This window comes from Sceloporus occidentalis, unplaced genomic scaffold, assembly GCF_023333645.1.
Source record: "Sceloporus occidentalis isolate IW3139 unplaced genomic scaffold, rSceOcc1.0.p SCAF_32, whole genome shotgun sequence".
In the NCBI taxonomy this organism is placed as follows: Eukaryota; Metazoa; Chordata; class Lepidosauria; order Squamata; family Phrynosomatidae; genus Sceloporus; species Sceloporus occidentalis.
Genome location: NW_028317012.1, coordinates 3,583,042 through 3,598,683, shown reverse-complemented (window position 1 = coordinate 3,598,683; position 15,642 = coordinate 3,583,042). Strand labels below are relative to the sequence as shown.

General features: G+C 37.3%; 1 protein-coding gene across 1 annotated transcript; it reads left to right on the top strand.

Moving 5' to 3' along the window:
- The first annotated feature begins 6,577 nt into the window (after positions 1 to 6,577).
- LOC149298534 (neuronal PAS domain-containing protein 4-like) lies at positions 6,578 to 10,734 on the top strand. The gene is made up of 8 exons (XM_089487421.1): positions 6,578 to 6,752; positions 7,309 to 7,460; positions 7,705 to 7,807; positions 8,017 to 8,266; positions 8,395 to 8,504; positions 8,872 to 9,007; positions 9,150 to 10,366; positions 10,709 to 10,734. Exons 1-8 carry the CDS (start codon positions 6,578 to 6,580, stop codon positions 10,732 to 10,734), a joined length of 2,169 nt encoding a protein of 722 aa, XP_089343547.1.
- Positions 10,735 to 15,642: the final 4,908 nt, after the last annotated feature.

The window sequence follows — 15,642 nt, the reverse complement described above, 5'->3', positions numbered from 1 at the left end:
TTTTAATAGTCGTCTTGATGAGAGATCTGAAATCTATCACATCGTCTTGTAGATATTAGTATACAAGGTAAAGGGACCTCATTAAGAAAAGAGAAACAGGGAAACATGTAAAGCATGTGTGTTTGCAGAAGAAGACAGTCCACTTAAACTCAGCAAAGTAAAAGAAGAGGATAATGCAGTGAGGGAATTTAAACATGCATGGGATAGGTATAAAGTTATCCTGAATCTAAAACGAGACCAAGTACTGATTAAGGTCTGGGTCTCTACATCAGAAAAGAACCATTCGGCCCCAAATGGGCCGAATGGTTCTTTTCTGCCCTCTAATTCTAAGTTTGGTGAGCAAAACCACGTCTATTAATTATAATGGGCAGTTACACAGAATTGTCAGTACAATGACAAAATAGTTTGCTCTAAAAAGATGAGAGCTCATAGTGTGAAAAGAACATTGAATTTAAAAATACATGGAAATAGATCGAAACAGTATAGTAGATAAGAGATGGACTGAATGGCAAGGTGGTTTGTGAAATGAAGACATGTGGATGGCATAATAAAATGGCAAGAGACTAAATAAATCAGGAAAAGATAAATAGGATGACACCCGGACTTAAAAAAAAATCTACCATTGTGTATATATCGTAATAATCTTTATCTGTGTATTGTATTCCCATCTTGAGTTATGATCTGTATTCGTCTCGCTCTCCTTTCACGCTTTCATTGCATTTCATTTTCAATTCTATACCAGTGCTCTTTGTTTATCTACAACTCTCTCTCGTCTCCATATGCCTCTGAGTCACAGCCTGCCAGTCTGAGTCACCTACGGTATTTTTAGCAACCGATTTAGGCAGCATTGTAGTCCACTGCTGGGGACAGGAGGACAGAGGGAAGCAGAGGAAAGGTGGGAGAGGAAAAGAGGAGGGTGATAGGGGGTGATATTCATGGACCTCAATGCAGTAACTATCCTCTGAGACTAACATAGCAAACCTAAACAGGAGTTGTGCTTTCAAATCATACTAATTACAAAGGCTTTGAATAACAGCGCTATTCAATGAAAACCTGTGCATCACTGTACACCTGATTGCATGGCTCCAGAGTGTGTCAGTAACACAAAATGACACACATACTTGGCTTAGTAGTCCCAAAGCACATAGAGAAACTTGATACACATCTGCATGTTAAGTATTTTCCTGTAAAACTCAACTGAACATTTAGAGTTGGCAGGAGACTTAAAACCACAAACCTCAATAAGCTTCTGTCTGTAGAAGAGCTTGGCATACTCTGTATAATGTATAGTTAAATCATGTATGATGTAGGTTCATCATGTATGATGTAGGTTCACCATGTATGATGTAGGTCCAATTCAGCTCTTTGTGCATGGGGAAACCAGCACACTCTCCTGTTAACTGCCACTTTGGTGTATAAACTCCTTTAGTAAATGAAGAAATCATGGGACACTGGGAATTTACAAAAACAGCACACTAATACATAGAGACAAAAAGATAACTTAATATCAAGTGTTGAAAGAGGTCATTAGAAAAAAACAACTATTTCTGGTTAGAGTCTAGACATCCATTTACCTAACATTAAAAAAATGACCATACATTCTATCCTACCGCATCAAATAGTATCATTGACTATTGCTGACCCGCTGACAGCCTGTGGTCGGATGCCTAGATCTGACCCTCTATCTTTTTATTTTGGACCATTTGCATCATATGATTCACATTTCCCCCAACTCTTCTTTTCCATCTCCTTGTTATACTATTTATTTTGTTCTTGTTCTTGATTGCTATTTACTTTCCTGAGCTGTAGAAGATATATCCTTAATGACTTAATGCGTATTGGTTTGGTTTAAAATAAGATACTTGAAACACTTGTGTTGTTTAAACCTCTTTATTGATTTGCGCAGTTGAATATGTTTGGTGTCTATTTTTCTCTTGATAACAGCTTATTTTTCCTGTCATATGCTAAATGTATTCACATACCTCAATCAGAACCATACAAACTGAAGGACTACTCTAAGACATTGAGCGAATGTTGTAGGTACATGTGATTTACACAAAGTCTCTAAATGGACTTGTTTTCAATTACTGGCTTCAAGCTCAATGTGGCTAGCAATGATTACATTGTCGCTTTTCTTCAGCACACAAAAAGCCACAATTTTGTATACACATTTGTACTTGCTATTCAAGAGTCAATATAATTATATTACTTTTATTCAAACATATTTTCAAATTTTGTTGCCCATGGCAGGCTGCCACTAGTCATCATTTTAATATAGTTTATATTCTATATCTTTCACTATGACACTGTCCATTTGGCTACTGATCCATAGCCACTGATACCTCCATAACTAAGCGTGTAGGACTTTATCAATTAATACATATTCCTTCATTTCTGTTTCTATAATTATTCCATAATTTACCTGTTACCCCCATCTTTCTGACTTAAACTCAGACCCTCATTTGAGTCCCAATGTTTTCATTTTACCAGTGCCATTATACTGTATGTAGAATTTGCTATACAAGAGAACCCTAAATAATGCAGGTAAATCCACACCTACTGTATTCTGAGACTGCAGATACAACTACTATACTTATTGTAAACATTCTCTAGAAAGCAGCATATTTTTTTCTAAATCCAGGATTGTCTCTTAGCCTCTTTGTGGATAATGTTGTCCAGCAATGCATCGCTAAATTTCTTGATGTGTCATCTCATTAATTGAGATGCCTCTTTGTTAGATACAAAAAATTCCATGTAAAGATGAACATATTGTCTATCTAAAAATATCCAACATTCAAGGTCTGTGGGAGTACATACTCATCTCTGGGAATGAACCCAGAACATGTAGAATTCTCAGAAACTCATAATAGCGGAATGTTTGACTAAGAGTTGCTTCTATGCTCATCTGAGAGCAGATGGTGGAACTATGAAGGACTCTTGTTATCTTGTTCTGTAAGGTTCCTATATGTATGGCTCTCCTCCTTCTTGCCCTCCCCTACTCTGGAAAAGATAAACCATTTTATCTTGACTGCAATATGTACAGGAAAGCTTAGTCAACCCGGATAAAATTGTTTTGGCAGATTTTCTATGACAGCTGGAGAATGTTTGTTTATTAATTTAAAAAAAATATCATAAGCATACAAGGTAGTTTTTACCCCCAAGGCTCTTACTTCCATGGGGCAAGAGTGTGGGCTGCCCGAGCGCCATAAGGTGGCAATAGCCCTGTTCCTATGTATGGTTCCTTATGCCATGGCATCAGCTTTGGGTGCAACCTTTGACTTGACACGATCCACTCTGATGTCACACACTTTATGGAGCTGGCTTAGGGGCGCTTTTCATATTGCTGCCCCCAAGCACCAATATCCCTAATTACAGCCCTGGTTGTCCCATTGCTGGTGAGTGGATCACAGGTAAGTCCCAAGGCACTGACCTACACCTGGAAAAAATGTTATTATGCCATTTACGAAGATTTTGTGGCAGAATTAAATACATTGGATCCTATAACATTAAAACGCTGTACTTTTCCTTTACATGCAAAGGTGAAATGTGTGTTGCACAATGACTTGGCACGGGGTCATTGAGGAGCAAAGTATCACTGATTCTTTGCTTGATCAAGAGCACAATTTATTGAAACTAAGTGTTCTTGATCCTGGAGAACTTTTTGTCGTGACTTTGGCTTGTTATCTAGATTACTTGATCCAACCTTCTGATTGCTCTGACCTTGTCCTATTATTTTAAACAGAAACACTGTCTGTCTCAACCCTAATATTGCATGATAAGTTTCACTTTGCATTCTGTTGTACATTGATACTCAGACTTTCTTCTGATTGCTTTAAAAAGTTTGGGCTCAACCCACAAGCTGCAGGTAGCAGTCCCTTCCTGACCCCCAAATGTACATGCTATATTTGACCATCAGCCAAATTATCAGCTCAAGCTGTTTCTGAAACTATAGAATCAGTATCAGCTGTGGAAGCTAGACTTTGTTGGGTTTCAAAACCCAAACTTTGAGGTTTAGACACTGGGTATTGCTGCTCCTTTCAGCACCAGCAATCCAGAATCCACACATAATGTCACATTGACCATATACTGATTTATTCTTATTCAGACCATAGGTGGTCAGAAGAAGGGTGTTATCTCACACCTTCTTCTTCTGTAGGGGGTTTCCCTGACATCTGGCTGGACTCACATTGAAATTGAAGAGTACAATGGAGAAGATTATTGTTTAGGAAACAACAACTTTATTGTACCTCTCCTTTATTTCAATATTGATAATGATTTCTAGCCCTGGTCCAAAAAGTTATCTATCTTAGAAAGTTTTGTTGCATAATTGCCTTATAGATGTGCCAGCAGCTATAAAGAACAACACTGGGGATGTCAGAAAGAACTAACAAACTATGGAACTGATCATGGATAGTGATATACAAAACACAGCAAAGTTATATGGAAACAAGCCATGTTACCGAGCTTAGAACATAGAGAAAAGATTTTGACCTTGGTGATATTAGTAAGCATTCTAGTGGCAACAAGTTTTGACACCAGCAGTTACAGTATGATCATTGTTGATGTTACTACTGACACATTGTACCTTAAGTTCCAGCACCTTAACAGATATTGAGTTTAGGACCCCCCAAAAACTACCCCAAAGTGTCATTAAATGATGCCATTGCCCCTGGTTGAAGAATAGTCCTCTTCGAAATATAGAAACATAGAATCTGTCAACATATAAGAACCATTCTTCCCATCTAGTCAGCTCATTTTGCTGCTGTAAAGCTCAGACCTTAATCCTACTCTTGGGTCTCATTTTAGATTCAGGAAAGCTTTAGGCTGATCCCATGCATGTTTACATTCCTATTACTGTCTTAGCTTCTACTCCATTTCATGGGAGTGTGTGTTCAATATCCACCCTACACTGTATATAGTTCTATCATAAAGCAGCAATATGGATAAACAAGAAGGGGAAGAATGGAGGCAAGAAGACATTATACAGAGATGAGCTAACAAGAAAGCCATGGCAGACATGTAGAGGGTCCCGTTACAAGAAATGTATGGTTTGATTTTGCACATAGTACCAATATGTTTCTTTTTGCCTGCAAAATGTATACCTCTAAGATACCAGAAAGAATGGGGTTGATCAATCACAATGACAGTAAACCCTACCCAGACTTTTATGTTAAGCCTGAACTGTGCTGCAGTGAGCTGTTTATCAACAAGATGCACACCATAACCGGGGAGTATAAAAATAGCTCAGCTGTAAAGCATTTCCGAATACAGCTAACCGAGATTTGAAGAGCTACATAGAGTTAACTGCTATATACCGAGCCCTTTACCAAATATGGATAAAACACAGAGAGTATGCAAATAAGCAGCCGTCATTCACAAAAGAGTGTCGTCACTCCAACCTACATCTAATTTTCCCTTCAACAATAAAAGGAAAAAGAGAGGGAGAGAGATGGAGACGTAAATATATAGAAAGACAGGAAAATGAGAATCAGATACCTATTTACAGCTGGTGTGGAGAGTGGGTAAAATGCTGCTAAATTAATCATATCCTACTAAAATAGTCTTTTCTGAAACCAAATCTGGATTGTGTGGGCTGTTAGATAACAGGGAAATAAGCTGCATTTTTATTTAAATGAGATTTTATTTTCACCTGGCTTTTTCGTTTTTTTCCCCCTGTTCTGCAGTGATTTCAGCCAACAGTTTCTATATCCAAGTGCTTCCTCGCATTCTAGACCCATTCTATTGCAATGTACATTCATTTTAAATACAATTATTGAAATCTTTCCAGGACCTGCATCAGATCTCCAAGCTTCAGTGACCAAAGATCCGTCTGTATATCCATAATGTTATTGCATGTTGGTATACTACCAAGATAATGCGTTATCAAATCTTGCAAGGCTCTGCAGTTACCCACATATTCATCTATGTGTAGGAAAAGTCCTTCTTTGGGACTGAACGTTGAGTTTTTTGATCTTGCATCTATAACAAGGTGTATATTTGTTGGGAATTCTAATGTGCTCCTTTGTGTATATACATTGTGTGTTAAAATTCAAAGTGCACACATACTCTTTTTGTAAAAATGAATCATTTTGATTTTTCTCTGTAATTCTCTCCAAATTGGGTACAGAATGTGATATTTGGCTCTGCTCAAGTCTCTCTATCCAACCACCCACCCCCCCTCTCCCCCCCCAGTCCCTCCATTACCCCCTCCTTTTCATCCCTTTCCTCTCCCGTGGCTCAGCGTCATCCGTAAGAGTTGATGACGCCTGCCTGTAATAGCAGAGAAAGGCAGTTCCCTTACCATGCAACCCATTGATGCTAAACTCCACTCTTTTCCCCCTCCCCTAGCGTCTCACCTGCCCACACACTCCTTGGTTACTATATAAAGAGAACCACTAGCTACGGTTCTTTAAACCAGAATTCGAGAGACAGGCATCAGGGATAGAGAAAAAAAGGATATCCCACTGGTGAAGAAGAAAATAGAGATAGTGAGACAGAAGACGAAGACGAGACACATTCAGGAGAAAGGGGATCTCTGGACTGACTATTCCTCAGCATCCCAGAGACCCCATTCAAAATGTATAGGTCTACGAAGGGTGCCTCCAAAGCCAGAAGAGACCAGATCAACGCTGAGATACGAAATTTGAAAGATCTTCTTCCTATCTCTGAAAGTGATAAAGTCCGACTCTCTTACCTTCACATCATGTCCCTAGCTTGCATATACACCAGAAAATCTGTTTTCTTCTCCAAAGGTAAGAAAATTTGGAAATTTTGGAAATGGCTATAATGTATGCGTAATAAAATCTACAGTACATAGTGATGAGTGCTGCATGCTTTGCCATCGCTTCACAAAAAGATGTGTACATTTTATATATTTCTTGCACTATTTTCCAATGATGCACTTGACTCACCTGATGCTAATACCAATATATTTCTTGCTAGATTTAATGTTTTCTGAGTAACCTGGTATGCATTCACAAGCATAAAAGCATCCAGTAGTGAGAATTGTCATTTGAAAATATATTGTAATGATGGCACTACATAATTTCTCTTTTTGTGCCAAAAAATCTCTTGATGACTAAAACTTGTTGCTGTCCGTGGTACTGAATGCTAAAGCTTATTGAATTGTGGTGATCGCTTTCCATGGTTCTGAAAAGTCTTCAGCTTCGCAAGAAGGCTACATCTGGATTTTCTGGATGTAGCCGGTCACAGAAAGGAATGCATAATATTTACAAAATATATACTGATAATGGGATAGAATTAAATAAACATATTTAACAAGATTTCATATTTTTGTCTAATCAACAGGTCAACAGTTGAATGAGCTTGAAGGTCTCCTTTCCAGCCAAGAAATAATGGATTTTATTCACACTCTCCCTGGATTCCTGCTGACATATACTAGTGAAGGAAAACTGATCTATGTGTCTGAAAACGTGACTGACCATTTAGGACATTCAATGGTGAGTCAGACTCTGACGATGCTTGTAGCTGTGTATAACAAACCATTTTGAATTGGTGATTTAGAACAATAATTATATCTCTGCTTATAGCAACACAATTGTAGGTCCAAAGTCCAAAGTTTGCCCCTTGCTTGTTAAGTTCTAAAACAAATGGAAACAGCAAGGATAGTGTCTATACAGTGTATGCATTTCAATCCATATTAAAATGCTTAATTTCATAATATATTGTTCTAATGCTTTTCAGGTTGATTTGGTTGCTCAAGGAGACAGCATCTATGACATAATTGACCCTTCTGACCACTTTGTCATGAGAAACCAGCTTGCCATGCCATCATCTCTTGATACTGGTAAGTGATTTGTTATGACATCAAAATACTTTTTTGTAATGCCCTCTTGAACACTCCTTTAAGCATATCCTGACTATAGTACATAATTCATCAGTGTAGTCTGTCCCTGATGTTAGTTTCCCAGTTATGTTCTTACAGAGACGTTGATATGTTCTCTTAAAAAGGTCCTTGACGTAGCAAAGTTAACGAAATCTTTTTGTTGTTTATAGAGCGGATGTTTAGATGCCGATTCAACACGTCAAAGACAGCCAGAAGGCAGAGTGCTGGAAACAAACTTGTTTTGATCAGAGGGAGGTTTCAGCAGCCACCACCTGGTACCTATTGGTCATCAAACCCAGTCTTCACGGCTTTCTGCATTCCTTTGGATCCAAAGCCCAGGGTTACTCAAAATCATTTCTTGGTGGACTTCTTTGAGAGCAGACATGCAAAGGACCTCTCAGTGCTGGATGTGCAAGAGAGGTAAAGGCTTACAACTTATAAATGTCTGCCCTTTCAAAAAGGGTGGCAGAAGCATCATCATTATTTTTATGAGATTGTTTAAAACTAAAAACGTGTGTGGTAACAATTATTTTGTGTTTTTTTTTCAGCTCACTGCTCCACTTAGGCTATGAGAAAAGCGATCTAATCTGCAAGTCGTGGTACAATTTAATTCACCCCGAAGATCTCACTCAACTGTCCACACAGCATTACAGACTATGTAAGTATATTTTGTTTAAACGAAAAGACCTGTTGGGTTAACTACATAAAGTGTTAGAGATATTTACAAACATAAGGAAACTTAAAGACAAAGGACATATAGATAAAAATGCACACAATATCTGCACACCTTTATACAAAAAGGACATATACAGCCATTGAATAATAAAAAGAGGATTTACAGTAAATAAAATATATGAATGAAAACAGCAAATGGGAGAGAAGGGAAGCTGTGGGGGCCCATAGAAGACATAGAGAAAATGGGGGGGGGGGCACTCACCACTAGAAGGATGAAGGAATGTGGGATGGAAAAAATGAAATTTCAGAAGCAAAACAATTCCTTTAATATTTTACAATCTCTCATGCAGTAAATGAGTCTGGTGAAGCAAAAGCGGAAGTTGTGTTACGTCTACAGAGAAGTGACCAGCAGTGGACCTGGATGTATTCACTCCTGTTACTGGAGAACACTGAGGCCACTATCATATCTTACAACTACATAATTAGGTAAGCCTTCACATAAATACTAGGAGTGAATCCATAATTTTTCACTGTAGTCAATGGCACACATATACATATAATCATATAAGCAATCTGGTCTCATTTATATTAACTGTAGTTTAATGTAAAGTATTTTTCTCTTCTCCAGTGAGACTGAAGCATGGTGCTTAAGACAGCAGCTGACATCAGAGGAGACACCACTTCCTTTCTCTACAGGAGGTCCCCCCTCCTTACAGGACACCCTCCTGTCTCCTGGAGACATTTCAAGTCCAGACCAGGTGTTCACCCCATTGCCAAATACACCTACAAGCATTGGACAATCCTTTGAGTTTACTGAGGCTCTGTCGGTCAGCCCGGAAGACCCAATCCTGTGCCAAAGTACTGCCCCACTTATGGAAGACACAGCTGCCAGTGAAGGGCAGGCAGAAAATCAATTGCTTTTTACTCTTTTTCAACCTGCACATATGGGCTTCACAAGAGATCAACTTGGGGCCGTTGCCTCCAAAGAATTCACCTGTACTCCTCCTTATACGCCACACCAAAATTTATCTTTCCTATTTGGGGCTTCTGAAGGTGCCCCTCAAGCAACAAGTAGTCAAGATTCCACTACACTTACCCCAGAAATGTATTACTCTTACTGCAGCTCCCTCTATGAGAAGCTGCCCCCAACCCCAGACAGCCCAGGTGATGGTGGTGATTGCACAGTCATGACAGTACCTGAAATTCCTGGTCCCTTATTTGTGGACTTGCCAATGCTTCCAGAAGGTTTAGTAACACCAGAGACCTCGCCCATCAACCAAGCAATCTTCAGGTATTCAGAACAAGAGAAAAGTGAGATTGACCTCTTGGTCAAGCAAATAGGTTCATTGGCCAATGTCTTTAACAATGATATCACCAAGGACATCATCTGCTCTGATAGCATGATGGTGGGTGGCCATGGACTGGCATGCCGAAGTGTCTCCCTCCCTGCCAGTCTTCCAGATGCTGATGTCTCCCTTCATTTACCTCGATCCTGGAAAAGCATTGATCTGTCTCTATTCTTGATGTGTCAAGAGCAACCCCTCCCAGCCGGTAGCCATCCGGTTTGCAGCCTTTTTAAAGACTACCCTGATTCACCACCCTTTGTAGCCAGAGAGTCTCCTTGCATTCCCCTGGATGAAGATGAAGTAGGAGGGAACCTCTCCGTATCTCCATCCATAACTTCGAATGTGACGACTGATCTGTCGCCAGAAGAATGTAACTTCCTAGAGGAACTGATGTCCTACAAAACAGACCTTGAGGCAGGTGCCTCAGAGATTCCATGTGACCGGTTTAATGATGAGTTGTATCAACTCCAGATTCAGCTACAAGACGGCTTCCAGCAAGGTGAGATATTACTGCATGGGTCAAAGATTATTTTTGTGAACAAATGAAAAGGAAATTAAGATGAATGCAAGGTCAGCTAGAACAGATCCAACTTAGTTTGCTTAGTGTCTCATTTACTGGGTCATATCTCAGTAACCGAATAGAAAAAGGCATGACACTCACATCTGAAATGTTAACTGGATCATAAAGTATGGCCCCAAACAGAACAAGAAATCTTTATTATTGTAACACGTTTAATAGTACAGTACAGTAGCAAAGGTAATCTAACTGTATTATTACTGATAGGCTATTGTCTGGAAGTGGACTAGAACATACTAATTCTATTCTTTTTTCTTTCTACAGATGGAAGTGGAAAACCTTCGTTTTGAAATAAGTCTGTGACTTACTTCGATATGTATGGCATATTGTCATATCCTGAGCAGATTTTTTTCTGCCTTATAAAGAACAAAACACACAAGATGGGGGAGAAAACACGACTTTCTGCGTCGTATATCTCCCTACTCATTGCTAAATTGTTTCGTTCCCTTTTTCTCTTTCGTTCCTCTACTCTCTTTTTCTGGATTTAGTGCACGTTTACATGATACAGATCGATATATCGTTTTATTTTTCATTTATAAGAATGAAAAGCAATGGCCCATCCTCACCGATCTATCGTTTCATAAACGGAAACAAGACAATATATCAAAAAAATTATATATATTATTATATATAAAATCAAAATACAACTAAAATCATAAGGTGCAATTAATGACATTTAGACAATCAAAATCTTACTCTTTCCTTATGTAACCTGAGTTTCCTTTTAAAGCATAAATCATAATTTAAATGTCAATAGTAGGATGGGCCATTGTTCTGAAGACGCAACTTTTGTACAAAAATATGTCTATTTATACAAAAAGGGTTTGAAGAATTGAAGAGAGAGAAAAAGTGGTTATTGTGTAAGGAAGTTGTAAGTAGTCTTACATATGAACAAAATGTATTCACTCGTAGTGAAACTAAAGAATTATATAAACTTATATTATCTACCTGTTTTCCAAACAAAATAATTTAAAAAATTTGCTGTGTTTAAACATAAGGTGGCCTAAGCATGTACTTAAGTTCATGTAAAAGACCATATTCTTGCTTTAAAAATTGTGAATTAATCAGACCATAAGGGATAGCAACTTAGTTACCCAGGTTAAGATCAAGAAAATGCTAAATTCCAGACCTGTTAATCTTCGGAGTGATAAAATGGGTATTGTATTGCTCATTTTTCTACCAAGAAACAGCTAAGTCCACTTAAAGATATCTCAGGCCTCTTATTTAATACTATTCCTGATTTATCAGCGCTGATGAAAATATTTATCACACGTTCATAGAAAATAGGCCCCCGTCTTCTATACAACTGTTTCTCCTTATAATGTCTTTTTTGAGAAGGCATGAACTAGGTGAAACTCGACTTTTCATCCTTTAAATGTATTTTTTGATTATATCTAAAACTGGTTCGTTGGTTCCGTTTTCATGTGAAATCGTGTTGTTTTACAAAATGGATAACTACTAAGTGCAAAAAAATACTGGGGTTACATTAATCCCAGAAAGACGTGCAGGAAACAAAAGCATGCATGGAAAAGTATTACAAAGATATTGCTAATATTATTAATGGTCCTTATATTGAAGGCGTAATGTGTAATGTAAATGGTTTAACTCCTATTTATCCATTGAAGGATAGTATTGGGACTCATGGTCTCTCATTGGATGGACCTTAATGCAATGCTAGATTTTATATTTGAGATCCATTTAAGCCATTTTAGCAAAAAAAAAAAAAAAAAAGATACTACACCAGCCTGTAAATGAGCAAAGGCTTCATCTATAAAAAAACAAAACATATTAACAAAAATATTAAGGTAATGAAACAAAGAGAATTGTCTCATAAAGCAGTATTTCACTAATATCATACAACGTATTCTGTAATTTAAAAAACTCTCAGAATTATATAAATTTTAAAGAACCAAAATTTTAAATAAAATAAAAAAAAATGTATTTTCTCTTCCACTAAAAAAAAGGATATTTTCCTGTGTAACAATTACATTTATCTATATTAAAATATGGATAAATATTTCTGGAGCAACATTGGAACAAACAGCTTTTAAACACAATGTAAATTGTGCCTTTTAAACACAACAGAAATCAGTATATATTTTTTACATTATTGCACCTAATAGAGGATTAAAGAAAATCCCAACTAAAATGTGAACATCTATTTAAAATTTTGAAAGATGTCTTATTTAAAATGTCATTAAAAGAATTTATTTATCAAAATTATGGTGCTGCGGAGTGCCATAAAAGATGACGTAGGATTTTGCTACGAATTAAGTATAAGGATATTTTTTCCTGAACTGCTATTTTTCAAAGTTTGAGAGAAATGGTGAAATATTAAAACATTATGTGTACATTTATAAATATACATATTTATAAATATAATTTTTTCTAATGTCTATTGAACTGATTTGTGATGGGCTGGTGATGTAATGTCCTGGTCTTGTAAAAAAAAAGTGTTTTTTTTAATGGAGATGATTAAAAATGGAAAAATATACAGAGTTGTTTGAATGTTTTCGGGGGAAAAGGGTACAATCTGATGAATTGGGTGGAGGGCAGGAGAGATCTCTATCAGGGCACAACTACATGAATAGCATCTATTTAAGGAAGAATTGTTAATGGGTTTTTTTTTTAAGTACTGAAAGTTACATTTAGCACCTCAGCCACAAGAACAAGTACAATGGCACCCAATTTGGGCTACGGGCTAACGTCCATCATTTGAAGACATATAGATATAGATATATATATATTTTTTTTAATGGCCAAGAGAAACATTTGGGATACAAGTTTGGCAATGTCTTATGCAATTAGGCAGGGGGGTGCCAGTTAGAGCTCACTCATAGACCCCTTTATTAGGATATAAGTTAGCCATTTTGAGTTGGTACATTTACACGAGAAACATGGTCTATTTTAATGATGGGATTCTAGAGTTTATTTATACTTTTTAGATGTTTTAGATTTTCAGTTTGAGTTTTTAACTGCATATATTGGGTTCAATTAGTTTCAATACCTTTATTTTTTCCCACTATAACCTATTAGGAAGGTATAGGGTTCACCATTTAGTTCTTTTACAAGCTTGACAACGGTATCCAAGCCAATCTTGCCGATTTACTAAAATAAAATAAATTCATTATTTTACAATCACAAAGTTATTTTTTATTCTAAATTTACACACAAAAAGGGCAATGAAACATGTCTTCTAGCTATAGCTAATGCAACAAGCCGGGTATGAAAAAAGCAGACACTGACGTACATAAAGGTTTCATTCCATTTAGTCAAAATATTATTTGCACTCTCTAGTATGTTAAGAAAATAGACCTCAGCAGACCATGCGTTATATTATTATTTAATGTAATGGTTTGATCACGAAACACACAGAACCTTCTAAGAAGTGTTTTCAGTTTCTGTGGCAACAACCTATCAGTGCCTGCTTCCATGCCGCATGACAATTACATGTCCCCAGAAAAAATATATGAATTCAAGGCAAACCTATACGTTAAAAAATGGTGCAAGGAGCAGGCAATGTGATGTAGCTGCTGGCTACCATGGCAACAAATCTAACAGAAGGATGCAGGGATCAGCCATTGTGAAGGCATAGGTGCTGTCAAAACCTCCTCTCCCGTTAAAAAAGTTAAAGTATATAAAAATGGTACATAAATTTATAATTTACTATCCCCGATGACACCAACAAAGAAGAATGCAAGAATTAAGAATAAAAGCTAAAAACACCTGTCTGGCCCTGCAGTCACAAACCCACCAGCAAGTACGGAGTTCAGATGAGGACAAAGAGCCCTTAAAGAAATATTTTATAGAAAAGAAAAGAAAAAAATTATAAACCGAACTTTGATTCTCAGTAGTGTGTGGATGGCCACAGCGGCAGCCCTAATCATGTAGTGATACGCAGTTGTGAATCATAAGTGTATCTCTATGTTAAATGGAGAATATACACGATGCAAACAGGGATAAAAAACAAACTAACTGCATAGCGAGCAAGTTCAGTTACTTAGTGAAGGTCACATAGTAAATGCATACAAAAACAAAACAGGATAAAAGATCATTATAGAGCACCGGCCAGGACCACAATAGAATACAAAGAAAGCATGAATAAATAAACAAAAATGTACCTCGCAAATGAGAGTTTATCCTGATCGCTAAGGAAACCTAACAATGCAGCTATATGCCCCCCCAAATAGTGAGTGCATACAAAAATACAGGGTCACGGGAGGATCAACAGACCTTTCCAAGAATAAAAAAACAAAATGAGTTCTTGGGATATGAAGCTGCAAGGAGAGGCAGGTTTTCACAGGGCAACGTGGTGCAACGCACAACATGAATTGTAACGTTAAATAAGTAAAGAGAAAAAAAGGGGGGTAAAAGACTTTTAAACTCAAATTGAAAACACCAAAATAAATACCCAATTGGTGTACCTATCTACGAGAGAAAAGATCATAGGCAAATGATGCATGAGGCTAACACGCAGAGGATGCATCACCCTCATGTTGGTTGAGGCGTGCTACTAGATCACCACCTCGGGGTGAAGAGGTAACGTGTTCAATGCCTATAAAATTAAAAAGAGATACATTTCCACCATTACACAAGGAGAAACGTTTGCCCAATAGGGATGATTCAACTTTATTTACCACATCTGAGATATGCTCTCTGATGCGCTCTTTGAGTTTCCTCCCAGCCCGGCCCCCACATTGAGTACCACATTGGATTAAATACGTGACATAACGCGTAGAACAGTTTATATATTGTTCTAATTGTGGAAGAAAACGGTCTACTTATGTTGGCATGGGTATATCTGGTACAAACTCTATGACCGCAAGGGTGGCGTGTAGCCGGGTATGTGGCTTTTTTGGCTAGTTTAGAGGAAAAAAACAAACAAAACAAAACTTACAGAGGGTATATTTCCTAAACTTTTAGCTCTTTTGGGCACAAATTTAACACTTGTTTTAAGGATATCTTTATATATATTCTGTCAAACCGCTATACAGATACCTAATTAGAATTGATTCTATCATATGAAAGAGATCACTTCATTGTAATCCATTTTGGGTGCATCAGAAGCTTCCATGGTGGGTCTATTGTACAGCGCTACAGAATTTGATGCCACTATTTAAAACAATAAATAATAATTAGTTAACAGGTCATCTCTTGACCTAGCATCCTTTATAAGATCATCTCTGTCTATTTCTTGT